The following is a 17,083-nucleotide window of genomic DNA, read 5'->3' on the forward strand; positions in this document are numbered from 1 at the left end:
ATTGCTACTGTCCATTAGGTTGCTCTCTTCCTGCCAGATCATTTTTTGTTTTGCCACTGTGCGTTCCATGAGCTGATTATAGTGACAGAGGCCATGTATTTCTATCCCACATTGTTGAGGCACTCCTGGTAAAATATCGCATCGTTCACTGAACCAGCACCACCAACCATCCTCAAATTAACGGACTCGGTATTTTAATCGTACTCTCGGAAACATGCCCACGATGTACGTTACAGTAGTTAGCTTTCAAAGGCAGATTCACAAAACTCTATTGCACTCATCTTGGCAGCGCGCAAGGAATCCTCTGAACCAACAATCGACAGGGAAAAAAAATAAAGGCAGCAGTTTCAACGATGACTGAAATAAGGATGTTTCGCATTAGGTCCATGGCCGAGAATGCAGCTCTGCAAGCGAGAGACTGCTGCTCAAATGCCAATGGCAACAAAGGTAATTACAATTTCACACAATATGCTGGCAAAATTCACGCACCCTTGAAATCCTTAACAAAAAAAGCGTAACAAGTTAACCAAAAGCCCAGTAGACACCTTTAATGACCACTCACACAATACAGGGAATTGACAACTGAAAGCTGCATTACCTAAAAAAAAATTACATCATGCAAGCAAAAAAACGGGATGCTACGTTTAAGCACAACAGTCACAACCACCTGCATCCCGAGGTTCAGTGATGCGACTGGTGAAATGCAAATTGAAACAAGTTTCGGAGCTCTAAAATTTTCAACCTGGAGTATGTATTTTGAAGCAGAAGAACGTGCGATTTGGGAGCAGCCTGGGGCACTATTTCCAATCAGGAGCAATACATTAGTGACTTAGAAGCACTCTGGAGCAAGCTGCTCTCAGCTTCCAAATCTCTTAGGTTGGCAGAGAGGGCTGGGAAAGTTTGAGTGTGATATAAAGAGTTGCTGCACCATTATGTTTGTAATCCAACAGTGTCACACTCGAGGTCTTCAAGCATAACTGCGAAGCAGACATCTTAAATATGTCAATCTTTCGTTTCAATGCACATACTTTGTATACACTCACAAGCACAGTAGCTCAAATGTGCCCTTGTGCAGCTTCCCACTTCTCCACATCAAAACCACTCTTTTATTTACATTAGCCAGTTCTGTCACATTCTCCTGCACTAATGGGCTTGCCTCACACAGAAGCAATTATTGACACCCAGTTACCTCCACATCCTTGCCAGCCAGAGCCAGTTCTGTCATCGGGGTTCATGCTGGTTTTCAGCCATGAAATTCAAGGATTTTCAAGGACTTAGCAACACAGCATTTTATTAGAGAAACTTTTCTTCTATCTCACGTATCTAGCATTTATTGCACAAGAGACTTTAACGTAACAAATAAACTTTTCTTGAGGGTTGTTTACCAATAAAGAGTTGCTAGTAAGAGCGGCAACTGCGATACCAACAAATTTCTGCCGTTTCTACCCACAGCTGCAACTCACATCTGTCCTGCGTCTGCAAGCTTCGCTGTTGAAACCGTCGTGGAACTTGACCACATCATTTTATTATAAGCCGATGGATTTGACATCTAGCCGCACCAAAAGCAGACCTTTCATTCAGCTCTGGCCGCTTTAGATGCGCCGTCAGCTGCGGTTTCAATGCGAAACAGGCCAGGCCTAGCAATGACTACGGTGGGCAAGCAGCAGCGTAGTCCCGTCGCCAGACGTGCCAGTACGCGGCATCAATGCGAAATGATTGGCACCTGAGCCAGCATGCTCAGTCCTTGCTAGAAATCATTCTAATAACAAAGCTGTTTTGACTTTTCTGGTGCGAACTTTATGCATGTATAGTGCGCCAAGCAGTGCTCGATCACTGTTGCCCGCATGAAAAATTTCCTGCGTGGCAGAACTGCTATGGGCGATGCTGAAGCCCCTATAACTTCGCTTTTTTTATGGTGGGCAGAAAATTTTACAGAATGGCTTCAGGTGAATCCTGCGTTGCGTTAGCAGAGCGACGCACACGTGCTTGCTATGTGCCGGTGAACAGCTTGCGTCGCAACTGTGTAGGCTTCCTACGCTTACAGCGCACCAGGTTCTGTGCCCAAACCTTGCTCTTGGGGCAGGTTACGGGGCGACTGTAGCCATGTGCGGCGACAGCCGAAGACAGTGGGGCTTCGTGTTTACGCAGAGCTCTTGCCGAAGGGATGGCAATCAAAGACGCAAAGGTGGAGCTCTGGTAAAGTTATCTCCAACAAGATAATTAATAAAACTTAAAGGATACTAGCGTTTTTCCACGGCCGCCTCCCTCACCACACCAGAATTCAAGGGTTTTCAAGGACCCGCATGGACCCTGTGTAGTTTTCCTGCACCCGTGGGCTTGCCTCACTCGGTTACCTCCATATCCTCGCAAGCCAAGCGTTGATCAGGCTGAAAAAGTCTTCGAAAACTCTGCCTGGAGTACACACAAAGCCTGCACTAACCCTGTATGATGTTTAGCACTTCGTTTAACAAATGGCGGAGTGCTGGGGTCACCACTGGATCAGCCACGCCTCCAGATATTTTTTTACAATGGTAGCTACGGTCATACAGTCCAAAAATTTGACTGAATAGCGTGAAACACTGTTGACACGTTCGCGCAGCAAAAGCAATATCCTGGCACATGTAATGCTCCGTATATGCAGACATCGGCATATTGGCGCGGGTAAATTATACCACCAAATGACATGCGAGTCAAAATTATAAGCAATCTTAAATCATTTGACTTTCGCTAAGCCTAATCAGTCGGCCAGCCCAAATCATGCCAACAAAAGGTAGATTAAAAAGACATGCAAGCCCAAAGACGTTGATTGGCTTCCATCTCAATGCACGAGTTTCCTAATTGAGAGATAAAGCACCAGCATCTCTTAAACACGAGCAAAAACTTTGCTGGATCAAAGGTGGCTCGTGCATACAGCCTAAAAAGTACACCACTGAAGCCTGCACTGCGACATGTTTTTATCAGTCCATTTACTGCAAACTCCCAAACAAAAGGAACAAATGCTGCACAACGCTCATGTTCATCATGTATGTCTGCCTGAATAGCCAGTACATGGCGTCGCCCAATATCAAAGCCGAAAAATTTTCGTCACGATGACACAGCTCTTCTGGTTTAGTGCAGTTTTGCATAAGGGCGGCATCACTATGGGTTCAATGCCTAAAAGCAACATGGGCTCTGAGAGACATTATAGTGGAGAGCTCCAGATAAATTTCGACTGTCTGGTGTTCTTTAATGTGCCATCTGCCTTCAACAATGATGATGGGAATAATTTTCACTGAGTTATACCATTTTACAATACAAGAATTGACAAGCGATATTACTGCAAACTGAAGAATAAACAGTCAGCCGGTGTTTCTTACTTAATTGTTTATTACACTTCACTGCTCAGATGGCATGCTCCTGATGATGTCCGAGTCACCTGTAAAAGAGGTGAAAACAATAAGAAGCACACTTAGTCATAGCACTACTTTACTCTCCTTCTAATTCTTGGTCTTTAAACCCATGGCCAAGACCCCCAATTTTCTGCAGTGGAAAGTTTAAAATTTCCCAAATTCAGAACAGACTGCACAATGTTCCAAGGAATAACACACATAAACGAATCTCATGGGGTCACAACACATATTCATAGTCCAACAGAAAACAAAATCCATACACAGAAGCACGAGATGTGCATTCATGTAGACCTGTTTAAAGCAGACAGCAATAACATACGGCCACACAGCCTGCGCTCACTACTTGTGGTGCGCACCCTGTGACTGGCAATTGCGATGTTGCTGACGTGCGGGCAGAGCTTTGTGCTCGAGGATTACATAGTTGCAGCTTTCACATTTGTACCTTCTAAAATTCTGTCTACTGTACACAATGCACCCTAATCAGGAAATTTCACAAATTTGTACCATCCCAAAATTCATATCAACCATGACCGCAACATTGAAATTCTACTGTACTCCACTGCTGTCGGTCCCCATACTTAATCCACTGGCTTCAGTGAGCACACAGGAGAGCAAGCACGTCAAGGCAGCAGAGGTTCGCTTGTTACAACCTTCAGCTCTGAGAAATTCAGATCGTCGAACTAATCCTATTGTCCTGCTGTTCCTACTGATGTCTGCAACAATATATATATATATAGATGCTGACACACAATTAAAAAAAAAAGGCTCAAATCCTAGACATTTTATAGAATTGCAGAAAACAAGGGGCGCTGTATATGGCAAACTTTATAACGACATCAAATGTCACAACCATAGCTTGGTAAAACGACAACACAGTGTTACTAACAGAAGCTCAGCAACAATGTGCATTAAAGTGAACATGTAAGTGTGTGGAGCCACAGCTGCTTCATTGAGAACTTACAAAACCATAACTGTTGCATAACCTGAAGATGCACTTGCACAATAATGCAGACACGTCCAAACCCTGCACAACTAACATTCTGCCAGAAATTTGAAATCGCTTTCTGCCTGGTTTCCAAGTGCATGCAACAAGCACAACCTTCACGAGGACCAACATGTTCGGCCTGACAAATGTTCACATTGTGAGGCAGCTCCACAGAAGCAAAGGGGCAACAAAAACACTCCCTCATTTAAAGAGGTTCCCCAGTCTTATAAGTTAGCAAGCTTCTGAGGTACATATGAGCACAGGAGGAGGGCAGCGTTCGACAACAGGTCCACGTGGCCGCAGCAGCACGTGCACCTTGCTCGGGAGTGACACAAGCATTTGGAGAATGGAATGCAAAGGTGGGTGCAGTGTAGGGGCAATCTGTTCCAATATGCCAATAACTGTTGAAGCCTACCTGGATCAGTGATGCTCAGACAGCAGACACGGTAGTACTTTCCGCATGCTGTGCCCAGCTCAATGTTGTTCCCCGTGTAGTGGTGAACACCAGTCTTGGCAAGCATGGCGTAGTACTCGATCTCGCTTTTCCTGCAATAAATCAGGTAAGGTAAATAAATCAAGTTTGGAAAGGAGAAGTGCAGAGGGGAGGCCTACAGTTCTTCACTGCGTATACTAGACAGCAATTAATACACAATAACAGGAGCTCGGCATCCGCCCAACATCTATGCTTTCAGAGGCACACTTTGATCATGTGCTGGGGATCATTATGTGAGGGTAACCCTTTTTGTCTGTACTGCCACTGTTGTTACTAAGAGCTCAACTAAAAAAAAAAAAGAAATAGTTCACTTTTGGCACACACTGCATCGATACCAACATCCAGATCAAGATGCCATCAGAACCATTGCGATTTGTTCCAAATCTACAGTGGTACAAATTTTACAATATGCTGGGCCCTTCCCACAGCATGACAGGTGCCTGCTACCCACACAGCTACTTGGTGGCAGTGAACCTTCTGAAACATGGCTCCACTGTGCATAGCCCAGTACTAAAAATAGTTGACACCATGTCCCTGTTGATTCTGAATGATTCTAGCTGCTGAACGTGAAACTTGTGCGCTTCAGGCAACGACTGCTGTAAAAAATACATTCAATCAATCCTGTCAAAATTGCTACCCACAGTTTCTACACTGTTGTTTTTATATTGCACTGCGTTCCAGTTTGCTCACTTAACTATTTTGCAACCGTGAAAAAAATGACAGATTCTGAGTGTCTTAAAAAAAAAAAGGTTATTTCTTCATGAAGTGCTAAACGCACTGCGCAGTGTAAGGCACCAAACTAGATTATTGGTTATACTTATAATCTGCCTAGCATCCTACTTTGTAGGATGTGTTAAGAAAAACATTTCTACCAATAAAAGGATGACTCTGAAATGAAGTAAACATTTGATAATGAAAAATGTTTTAATTTTTTTCAAATTTCTGAAATGTTGGAAAAAAAACTATGACCATGGTGAAAAAAAAAAGATCTAGGAATCTAACCTCTAATACAGGACTAATATCTGCCCATGAATCCATACACATCCACTAGGCACATGACAGGTGTAACATTGTGGAGAGAGAGCAATGCAAGCAAATGAGAAGCACACATTCCACAACAGCAACCTCTGGGTGCTTTGTTTGCAGACCTGAACATCTTCCCACGAATGCCTTCCACAGCCCATGATCTAAGGCTCCACTTTATGAGCATGTTGACTAATGTAATGAGCATGCAATGTTGATAATTCCAGAAGCAGCTGAATTTCAAAAGTGGGACCTAGAACGAACTGAGGAAGTCAATCACCTGTGGTTTGCTGAACAAAAATGCACTGCTATGGCTGCCAACACTACTGCACTTCAATCCTCTAGGGTAATAGTCAAAGAGTGGGAATGTGGGAGCAACCAGCCACAAATTAAGCACAACGGCAGCGTCACACAACAGCAGCACAAAGAAAGAAAAAGAACGCAAGGCAATGCAACACCAAGGAAACTAGGCATGCAACTAATACCCATGCCACACGCTCACAAGAAATGGCAGTAAATGCTTAAGGCCTTAATTTTGTTAATGCCATTATCGAAAGTGACGACGACGACAACGCTTGCAAGGTAGTCAAAAGTTTCATCCGAATACAAACATTGCTAATGAGCACAATATATGGCAAATGTTGTTCAAATGTAATATAAAAACGATTTTTCAGGCTGTTCCTGCTTTACAAGTCGAAAAAGTAGCCATAGACTTGCATGTCAGCACCGAAGTCAAGAGTACCTGTCAATAAGGCAGGTTAAAAAGGCGCTCTTCACATCGAAAATGCGGTATAGATGCCTCATCTGACTGAAAGTTAAGAGTTAACCATTTCCTACTGGTTAGGAAGTTGTTACTAACAAAGCTGCATGCTTTTCTGCGCGTGGAATGGGAACGAGAGTACACATTGCACGGACGAATGAGTTGTGGCGAACTCAGTCGGTCGCGAATAGCAGTAAGGGTAATGCCATTAAATTTATGCGTGTGGCACCGCACGAATGCCATTAAAACTTAAGGCAGTAAGCACTTAATGGCATTAAATCTGTGGTTTGGTTTATGGGGTTTAACGTCCCAAAGCGACTAAGGCTATGAGAGACGCCGTAGTGGAGGGCTCCGGAAATTTCGACCACCTGGGGTTCTTTAACGTGCACTGACATCGCACAGTACACGGGCCTCTAGAATTTCTCCTCCAAAGAAATTCAACCGCCGCGGCCGGGATTGAACCAGCGTCTTTCGGGCCAGCAGCCGAGCACCATAGCCACTGAGCCACCGCGGCGGCGCATTAAATCTGTCCATGTGGAACAGGTTTAAGGCTGACACACAGTGGCTTACGCGCGAGCAGAAAAACTGGTGCAACACACTATGCAGATATCACATTCTGCCCCGTTGGAATGCAGATGGGCCCTTGATCTGTTTGTCTTGTGATGCGTGTGCTTACCATGTAGTCCATGGTACTAGATCCTATCAACTGCCCTTGTCTGCTTTTCTCCGCACACAAAGTGAGCAAATGCAGGAACCCTGCCCTATGCATCCAGTGGTAGCTTCTGCCACAATCTGCTATTTTTGTACGGACATGTAACAGGTTTAAAGTTTTGTGCATTCAGCACAGCATTCCCATCAGTGAACCCCAACCAAGCAACAAATGGAAGCGGCAACAGTAATGCAGCACTGTGAAGACACCTAGGAAGCACATCAGCAGAATGCAGACATTAATGTCTCAGAGGAACAGCCATTTTGTATTCAGCAATGCGGCAAAAAATGGCATGCCACCAGACGGAAGGTTCCTCCGTAATTAGGCTGCTTCCATATCTTTCTCACTTAAATGGTGTGTGAAACTCTCCAAAGTAGAAAACAAATGCGGAAAACCACCTGTGCTATGGCCAAGCAGGCTACAGTGCTGGCTTCGAATGCCATAGTACTCTACGTAGCTTAGATTTAGTATACCTACTGAAAAGTATGCAAAAGAATCTACAGGATCATATTTCACCAGTGTGCATGCTGCGATAAGACCACCTGTCTATGAATAAAGCCAGCGGGCAGAGCTCAGGCAGTGTAGTAAATTGCCAAAATGTAGACGCATGGACATCACCCAGTTAGCAGAAATTAGTCCCCTAATTCAACAACAGGAACCTATCAGGAGCACTCAATCTGTGTTATCACTTCATCATGAATCAATATTCATAAATCATGAACCTAGATCTCTTCTGCAGTAAGAGCACACCTCTCTGAACGGCAACTTCTATACTGTTTCATACACATTGTGCAACAACGCCAAAGCTAGCAAGCCTCTTTACACTAACTACGTCCGAGCCCAAGTAGTTTGTCATACACCCAAAGGACAGATAAGAGTGGCAGAGTGATGTGCTTTTGCAGGTGCATTACTTGCGTAGCCTCCGGAAGTGTAAAACAGTATATATGAGTTTGCACAGTGGAAATATACTAGAGTTTTAACATAGCGCATCCTGCTTTTGATAGGTGCTAGCTGTGCATGTATTTATTGAGGAGATGACACATGATGTTCTGACCACACACTTCAGTCACACAATCAGTACCATGCCCTGTACAGATTGCTGAAGCCCCGTGCAGCAAGAAATGGCTGGTTTACCTAAGCGGAGGAGTGTTGTTGGCGATGATGATCAATTTCGCCTTCCCCTGCCGCAACGTCTTGATCGTCTGCTTGTGGCCCAAGACGTACTTCCCGGACTTCATCACCAGGGCCAACCTCGAATTGATGCTCTCCAGCGCCTTTTTCTGCAGTGGCGTAACGATACGGGCATGTGACACGTGCTTGGTGCCGACGTCAACCGCTATCTGAAACCACACTGCCTTTTCCCGCCTTTTTAGCGAACGCTAGCCTGCCATACCAAGCATCAAAACAAAATCCTCGGTCGCTCGCCGGATTATTTCCACGCCGACATAAAGGCATGAACCAAGACTTATGTCGTGGTCGTCTCGCCTGTGCCGAAAAAGCTACGCCGTTGTACTGTCGACAGCGCCCACCTTAAAAAGCTCGTGGCTAAGAAGGTCCACAACCATAAGGTAAGACCGCGCAAATCACCCCAAAACACGAGTTGGGTGACGAATCCTGAGCACATGACAAATCGCTCGTCCAAAAGAAATGGGCTGGCTGACCGGCAGTTCGACCTGCCCCAGCATGTAATGCCACGGGTTACACTCTAGATTATCCTGACGCTACAACATATTTATTGACAGAAAAGTAACAAAAAAGCCGCACAAAAATCATCAATTGCTGCTATACCAACGGCGGCCGCCAAAAGCGAGATGCGGCGGATGCCTGCAGCATGGAGTTAGGTTTAACTCACCTGTTTCTTTTGAGCGACCATCGTGAAGCCGCTTGTGGGTCCGCCAATCTGCAATAAAAACACTGCTGATGAGATGCTGCACACGCGTTAAATCAAAGGTTTGGAGCTTTGGAGCGGAAAAGAATATTAAAATATTGACACAAACGGCACACTCAATGAGACGACACTCACACCACGTTGCCGAAGCAGGCAAAAAGACCCGTGAAAGAACTCTCAACACCAAGCCGTTCACGGTGAACGTTGAATGTAATAAAAATGACATTTCTTCTACGTTTAACCGCAATTTACAAATATTGCTTAAATAATAAATTAGTTTTTAAGTTATATTTGTTCATTTGTTGAACTAAATTAAGCGCACCTTGTTCGAGGGTAGCGTATAGCGTCGCCATGGCAGCTGTTCGTGATTGTTGCTGTTGTGATGTGCTGTTTTGATCGGTGATCGGCAGGTTTCATGACCGCTTTCACTCGATCTCATTGAAAACGATACTCTCAGCGCTGCACAAGGCGGTCATCATGTTCATTTACTTGAGCAAGAAGGTGAGACTGCTCTTACAACTTTTTTTTCCCACGGTCCTGCGGGTTCAGGTGAATGACACTTGTTCACAGCAGTTAGCGCGAGCGTACAATACATTGAAGCCGAGGCACCGTTTTGGGAACCGCTGCGGTGCAAGGACGTTCTGCGCTCTGCGCGCTGAACGCGATTGTTCGTGTACTCAATCTGGTCGCGCCAATTGTTGAGAGAGCCCCGTACGAAAGAAAACATTTCTTATTTCAGCTGTGCACAGCGCGAATTAACTTGTGTCAACTCTCTGGTAGTGGCGTACCAGCTGAGCGTCAGTGGTAGGTTGAGTTCGTGAGGCTTAAAAGAAACAAAAACGAATAATAAGTGCAGAAATGGCTTCAGTTGCCTCCGAGAAAGGATTGCATTCACGCCTGTGAGCTCATAGTCGAGTGTTTTGTGCAGCGCCCATTTGCATTGAAGCTTAAATGTAATAAAAAAACTCCCAACTTAAGCAACTCTGCAATTAAAAAAACAAACAAACTTTGATATAGTTTGCAAATGATCTATCAGCGCGTCTTTAATCCATGAAAGGAAGGCGCATGCGCGAAACAGATCGGCTGTATAATTTGAGAAATGGCGGTGATTTACGTTGCTTTTGTTTTTATTTATGCTACAGATTGCCATCCCCAACAACACAAGAATTCAGTGTTTGGCGTGGAACAGAGAGCACGGTTACATTGCTTGCGGAGGTGACAACGGCCTACTGAAAGTTTTGAAGTTGGAAACAGGTAATAGAAGCCTGTTTTCTACCTTTATTTCATATTTTGATTTACTTGATGATATTTGCTTTCAAACCACAGGTTGCACAAACATTCAAGGATTTTCGTAAGACCATTTATTTTCCATTTAAAGGTGTGGAGACACCAAAATTTTCGTAGTTCGTAGTGTATTTTTTCTCTCGAATGATACGCAAAGCATTAGTAAACATGAGTCACCATGCGAAATATGCCTACGCTTGGTACCTAACATATAATTAAATTTATTCATTGATGCACTTTTGGTTTTGTTTTCAGCAGCTGAAAGATGGTTGTGACACCACAAGTGAGCACCAGGTCACGTGAGGCATACAGAAACTACAAAAGCCATTCTGGCTTTTGGGGCAGTTTAGCGTAAGAGTTTAGAATGAATTAAAACAACAAAGCGTCTGTCATATTGCAGTTTTTGTGTCGTTCTTGTGATCTCATGCTCACTTGTGATGTCGCAACCAGCTGGCAACTGATACCGAAACTCAAGCTGCAAAGGACAAAAAAAATTCAATTACAAAGTATTTATTGAGTGCGGATGAATTACACGTGGTGACCCATGTTTACAGTATGCATCACTGCAGTGTAAAAACACACTCCGAAAAATCTGATGTCTCCACACCTGAGTATAGTTGATAGCTTGCCAGGTCTTTCGAGTGGTGAAACCTTAGTCATCATTTCAAACACTTCAGTTATGTCATCTGCTGCACTGACACCAGGACTTTATCTCTAAAAGTTTGCATGAAGGGCGATATCAAAAACAAAATATCAGGAAGCTACTGAAAAAGTGCAGGAAGAAAAAATAATGTCTTGTTGCCGTGCTGTCAGTCTCTTGCCTGCTATGGAGAGCCACATTTGATGTGTACACTCGGCGTCAAAAGTAAATGGAAGGCGACTTTGTCAAAAACAATTAATTTCTTTAAATCTAAAGCATAATGGTTCATGTTTGTTGGTGCACAGTGCAATTCGCAAAATCACAATTAGCCCGAGTCGCTTTGGGACGTTAAACCCCAACAAATCCAAATCCAGTACAATTAGGCTGCACATATGTATTCAAGGATGCGTGAGTTGGAGGATGCGTGAGTTGGGGGCCAATGATTAATTTTTTTCGTTAATATTGCCTTCCATTTACTTTTCACGACACCTGTACATGCTTCGTCATGTTTGGGATGAACTAATACACTGATCTAACATGAATTAGATTTCTAGGTGCTAACAATGTTTTTCCTGTACAGCCCTCAAGGTTTGATATGAATATTTTTTGTGAAACGTATAAACACATCAACATTAATCTGAAGAATTTCTTTCTGAAATACTTTTTCCGCAGAATTATTAGGTAGCTTTCTCACTTTGGATGGCTGACTGGGCAATTTGGCTACTGGTTTGTTTCTGCCTAGAAAAACCAGAAAGAACTTGACCCACTTGTCTTCTCTGCTGTTGTTGTGCCTTGGTGTTGCTTCCCCACAGAGCTTTCTCATTTTCTATGTGCAAGTCTTAGCTTTGCGATGGACATTGTCACAATGGAGCTTACACAAAATGAGGCCATTGGGGCATGCTCCCATTGACGAGCTCTTTTCCTTGCATCGTAATTTTTGCTCTCTGGCCTATCGCTGTTTATCTTATACTCGTGCCGCATGCGCACAGAAATGGCAGTAAATGCTTAAGGCGTAAAGTTTGTTAATGCCATTATTTTTGGCATTGGTGCTACACATCTACATTTAATATCATTAAATGAAAGTCACGATGACAGTAACGCCTGCAAGGCAATCAAGTTCACCTACATGTAAACAGTACTAATGAGCACAATAACTCACCAAAGTGATCGATATGTAATATAAGAATTATTCTGCAGGAAATGCCCCTGTTCCTGCGTGATAAGTCAAAAAAGTAGCCATAAACTCGCTTGTGTGTCAGCACACAAGCCGAGAGTATCTGTCAGAAGAGCTGGTAAAAATTACGCCTTTCACATCGAAAATGCAGTAGAGACACCTCATCTGACTGAAAGTTATAAACAAATCATTTCCTGCTGGGGTTGTTACTAACCAAGTTGCATGCTTTTATTGAGTGGAATGGGGACGAGATACGCATTGCTGGGGTGTGTGGGGAACTCAGTTGTGTGGGGAACTCAGTAGGTTGTGAATGGCAGTAAGGCTGATGCTATTAAAAATATATGTGTGCACTGCATGAGACCCATTAAAACGTGAGGCAGTAAACACTTAATCACATTAAATTTGTCTGTGTGGCATGGGTAGCTGTTGTTGCTGTAGGAGTGTTTCAAAGCCCTTGTAATCGGAAGCGTTTTCAACAGTCAGCATCATGACAGCCATCACAATCACCATTCAAGTAGTCGGTTTTGTACAGAGATCACTGTTGATGTGTTAAGTGAGGTTTTGATGTAAAAAAGGAGCATTTCTCCCTTCTTCTTCCATTGTATAGTCTTGTATGGAGAAATTTGAAATGTGTGGATTGGCTTGGCTTGTCTCCAACAAGCAAAACCTGAAAGTAGCGTCCTGGCAAGGACGGCATTTTGCTTAGAGTTAGTGGTTCACTCTCTGGAGGTTAGGCTTCTAGGCAGTAGGGTATTCAGGACTATGCCTGAACGCAAAACCTTTTCATTGTTTTTCAAAATGCTTTTTGCAGGAAGATGCGTTTCTTTGTGTCATGACTGTCCCTTACATTGCATTACAAAAAATTATTCGATCATTAGCAGCACTTTTACTGAATAATAAATGCATAACCTTTGCCAAATCTATGCAGTCCACTGTCTCTGCTTGTGTGCCGTGCAGCATGGCTCGTTTTGCATTGTAAGCATTCCATATCTCTTGAAGTTGAGAGGAACTTATATCCTCTGTTCATGAGCTTAGGGCTTCTTGGTCTGCTGGAGAGCCCTGCTGGACGGCTTAGAAACAAACTGTCTTGGGCTGTATATATTTGACAAAGCCCTTGCATGCATTGTGACTTTCATGACATTCCAAAAAGACTTTGCATCTGCTGTTTATCTTTGCATCTGCTGACTTTGCATCTGACTTTACATCTGCTTTGCATCTGCAGTTTGGGCAATATGAATGAGACTTTGCATTGGATTTCAGTGTGCTAGCTCTAGAGCTCCCGCTCTCTGATTTCGCCGTTGTGAGTTTATTCGGTCCCACAGTGCCCGCCGTGGGAGCTGGCGGTTCAATTAATGATTGGTCACGAGAGGTTGCTCGGCAAAAGCAACCAGGGACTCACAAGCCCGACCAGTGGCAGCACCTTCCATCGCAGGGCAGTGGTGCATCGCTTAACCGCTGCACCACAGCACCAGGAATGGTACGAGGACTCCCAAGGGTCTATGAATGTAAAGCAGAGAGTGACCAATTCCGCCTATGTGGGCTTTAACGCTATAGCGCCATACCCTTAAGGTGGAGCTGAAGTCCGATTCCGCCAATCTTTGTCCGAAGCCTGCTTCACCTTGAAAACCGAGCCTTGAACCGAAACTAAGGTGCTAGCGCACCTAATTCGCATTTGGCCTAACCATGATAAACCTTCCGCCATTTTTTTTCTAACTACTTGATAATTAGTTTTTTTAATGACTCGGTTATGTGCATCTCCTAATTTTCAGAGAAAGATGGGAAAGTCAGGGGCCTTGCTGCTCCAAGCAACCTGTCAATGAACCAGACACTGGAAGGACACAGTGGTAAGAGCTAAAGATATGCAGACAAGTGTTCTTTATTTTTTGTAGTTTCTGCTTTATACTTTGAATTTTCAAGTTGCTTCACTAACCTACTGAAAATATTCCTGCGAGCCTTTGAGGCATGCTTCAAACAGCAGGAGAAATAAAACAGATGTATACAAAAGAAGTAGTTTAAAGATAATTTATTTGCTTCTCTTTTTGTTACGTGGCACTTTTAGGCTTTAAGTTTATGTGGAGCTTGGATTTTGAGAAAGTGGCGACATTTTTGAAAACTTACTGTTGGCATGGGCCCACAAGGTCAAGCTATAAATCTCGATTGCGCTATTATTGAGCAGCATTTTTCCCACTTTACTACTAGCAGCAATTGACAGCTCTGCATTATATTTCAGGAGTTGTTCAGGTCGTGGCTTGGAATTCACAGTTTCAAAAGCTGACGTCAAGTGATCAGAATGGACTCATCATAGTGTGGATGCTGTATAAAGGTTTGGTTCAGAATACACTTGTTTCTGTGAAAATCTCCTATGTACACTTCAAGTACACAATCATGTTATATGTTTTCTTTTTTTTAGGATCCTGGTATGAAGAAATGATCAACAATAGGAGCAAGTCGCTTGTTCGAGGCATGGCATGGAATGCTGACGGTCAAAAAATCTGCATTGTTTACGATGACGGTAATTTTGAAAATTTTTTTTATTTACTGGAAATGAGTGCATGTGTGCGGAATTAAATCCTGCTTGCATGCAAATTATGCTGTGAGCTAGGGCCATCCTTGTGTTTGCATTGTTATAATGTGGCTTTATTTTTTATCATTTGCTTGCAGGTGCTGTGATTGTTGGCTCCGTAGATGGGAACCGTATATGGGGCAAAGAGCTGAAGAACCTTCATCTTCACTTGGTAGAGGTGAGTTGAGCTAATTTTTTTCACAGGGTCGCTGTTGTCCATTTAGACAGGAGCACTTTGCTTGTTATTTCCTTATCATCATAGTTCCCCCGATACCTTCCTTCTGCCTTCCATTTTTTGCAAATGCAATTGAGCTCACTTATAGTGAACCTGACGGTCACGCGATTCGCATTCTTTGCATCCGAGGTTCGTAGTAAGTGGACTTCCCATGTTTCTGCCAAAAATACTAAGTCAGACGGTATAAGTCCTTTATGAGAGTCTGCTTTTCCAAACTAGACCTTATTACGGCATTGTTCAAGCTCTCCAGCACACGCTCCTCGCTGATACTCTTGCAATCGACAAGCTGTTTTAGGGACACGATGTACTAACTAAATGCGCTGGAAGCATTCACAGTAGTAAGGGGCAGGTCGGCCTCCCTCACTTCGTCCTCATTAACTACCTGGCAACACGAGAATTCTGATAATTTGCGTACTGTTATTTTTATCAATGCATGGCTTTCCAATGCCGGCGTCTTCATCCACACCAATGAAGTCATGCCAGACTTTAGGTTGGGCCAACTGCACATCGGCGATGCGTTGCCACAAATACATGCGTCCAATAACGGTGTTGATCGACAGCATCCTCCATCGTTTCTGGGTCCCTAAATGCAGCCTTATGGAAGCAATTCTTGATGCACTCTGCAGTCAGTTCCATCTATGGGACCTTGTCGTTCCATGGCAGGGAGTAGACAAATTCAAACTGAGACGTCACTACACCGGATCGGTCAATCGCTGTCGGTATGTGCTGGTGACATGACGCAGACAGGAAACCTTCAGCATCTGAATTATGCCCATGTCAAGTGGCTGGCCTGGCTCATCGCATTTGGTGGCAGAAGAGCATGGTCACCGCAGCGAGAGTAGCCATCAATTGGTGCACTGCAACGATTGTTGAGCATGAGAAGGATTTTCCGGTTTTTTTTTTACCATGTTATGGCTGAACTCAATTAGCCACTCCGCGAACAAGTTGCCTGTCATCCCCATGTCCCCTCTAAACTTATGCCTAGTGACACATCGTCAAATAACAAGAGAAAAAGACATGCATCCTTCAGGCCTTTGTATCATGAATGTAGCATACGAGAACGTAGCTTCCAAAGCACTGCGTCTTGAGAGTCTTCCTGACAACAAATGGTGACCACCAGTCACTGCCGGTCACTCTCGTGCACAGTGAGTCGGTGATGCTAAGCTTACTGCGCTTTCCACAAGTGCCAGGCGTTACTTTTCAAGGCATGCATTTTTGACGTTCGCATCTGGCAAAACGTTTTGTTGGCATTGGGTATGTCCCATATTTCTCATTTGTTATTATGCTTTTATGCTTTTTCGGGTGGCCGCATTACTTTCATAGGAAGGGTGGAGGGGTTGACACGGAGGCCAGGAGATGCTCGTCGCTCTTCGCTCCTTCAAGAAGCAATGCTTCATAACTGCTATGCCGAGTTTACAGCATCTACTTATATGAGAGACATTACTATTGCCCTAATACATATTTTGACAGTAGCATCGCCCTAGTTCTTAAGAAGCAAGTGTTCGTTATAAGTGGGCTCGACTGTAGGTTCTTTCTTGTGCTACTCAAAAAGGGGAATGTGGTGGGAAGGACTTGGGCACACCTGATCACAAATCTTGTCTTGATTGAGTGTTTTTATTTAAATAGCCATAGAAAGCTGTAGAAATTTTGAGGCCAAGCGTCAGTTTCTTGAAGGGATCTTTTGACACGTATAATATGCCTTTGTGTTCACTGCCTGTTTCATCCAGTGGTCTCCCGATGGGAAGTTCTTGTTGTTTGGAATGCAGAATGGCGAAGTTCACGTCTACGAACAAGGGGGCAACGCCGTGGCAAGTACTATTTCTGCATAGTCATCGTGAACTGTGGTGGGCAGTGCTCATTGAAGGCTTTTCTTTTCAGTTTCCAAAGTACGCTTTCAGTGTTTGCAGGAGAACATTGCAGTTTTGCGAAGTGCAGTCAAC

The 17,083-nt window shown here is 43.9% G+C and overlaps 2 protein-coding genes across 3 annotated transcripts in view; one reads left to right on the top strand and one right to left on the bottom strand.

Annotated features, from left to right (window-relative positions):
• Window positions 1-3,345: 3,345 nt before the first annotated feature.
• Window positions 3,346-9,442, bottom strand: RpL30 (ribosomal protein L30). Of its 2 annotated transcripts, none has more exons than XM_089564231.1 (5): window positions 9,383-9,442; window positions 9,212-9,259; window positions 8,494-8,639; window positions 4,790-4,920; window positions 3,346-3,415 (listed from the first exon to the last, which is right to left on the bottom strand). In XM_089564231.1, exons 2-5 carry the CDS (start codon window positions 9,230-9,232, stop codon window positions 3,375-3,377), a joined length of 339 nt encoding a protein of 112 aa, XP_089420357.1. In that variant the 5' UTR covers window positions 9,233-9,259; window positions 9,383-9,442; the 3' UTR covers window positions 3,346-3,374. The 2 variants fall into 2 exon arrangements, with proteins under 2 accessions (XP_089420357.1, XP_089420362.1); XM_089564236.1 differs by lacking the exon at window positions 9,383-9,442 and adding an exon at window positions 9,357-9,375.
• A 148-nt stretch (window positions 9,443-9,590) lies between these two features.
• Oseg4 (intraflagellar transport protein Oseg4) overlaps window positions 9,591-17,083 on the top strand; it is a 68,297-nt gene continuing 60,804 nt past the window's right edge. Inside the window, exons 1-7 of the mRNA XM_089564243.1 lie at window positions 9,591-9,748; window positions 10,390-10,501; window positions 14,115-14,189; window positions 14,576-14,668; window positions 14,756-14,857; window positions 15,007-15,086; window positions 16,871-16,951. Of these exons, the coding sequence (XP_089420369.1) occupies window positions 9,725-9,748; window positions 10,390-10,501; window positions 14,115-14,189; window positions 14,576-14,668; window positions 14,756-14,857; window positions 15,007-15,086; window positions 16,871-16,951 (567 nt within the window). The 5' untranslated portion in view covers window positions 9,591-9,724. The remainder of the gene's footprint in view (window positions 9,749-10,389; window positions 10,502-14,114; window positions 14,190-14,575; window positions 14,669-14,755; window positions 14,858-15,006; window positions 15,087-16,870; window positions 16,952-17,083) is intronic.

The sequence above is a fragment of the Amblyomma mixtum genome, chromosome 1 (genome assembly GCF_055824585.1).
Source record: "Amblyomma mixtum isolate Tamu chromosome 1, ASM5582458v1, whole genome shotgun sequence".
Lineage (NCBI taxonomy): Eukaryota > Metazoa > Arthropoda > Arachnida > Ixodida > Ixodidae > Amblyomma > Amblyomma mixtum.

What these genes read in the sequence shown, in the direction of transcription:
- RpL30 (XM_089564231.1), bottom strand. Translation starts at nt 9,232, where the DNA reads ATGGTCGCTCAAAAGAAACAG. An exon ending in AACAACACTCCTCCGCTTAG is followed by an intron (nt 4,921 to 8,493) that starts GTAAACCAGCCA and finishes GATTTATTGCAG; the next exon opens with GAAAAGCGAGATCGAGTACT. An exon ending in TCTGAGCATCACTGATCCAG is followed by an intron (nt 3,416 to 4,789) that starts GTAGGCTTCAAC and finishes CCTCTTTTACAG; the next exon opens with GTGACTCGGACATCATCAGG.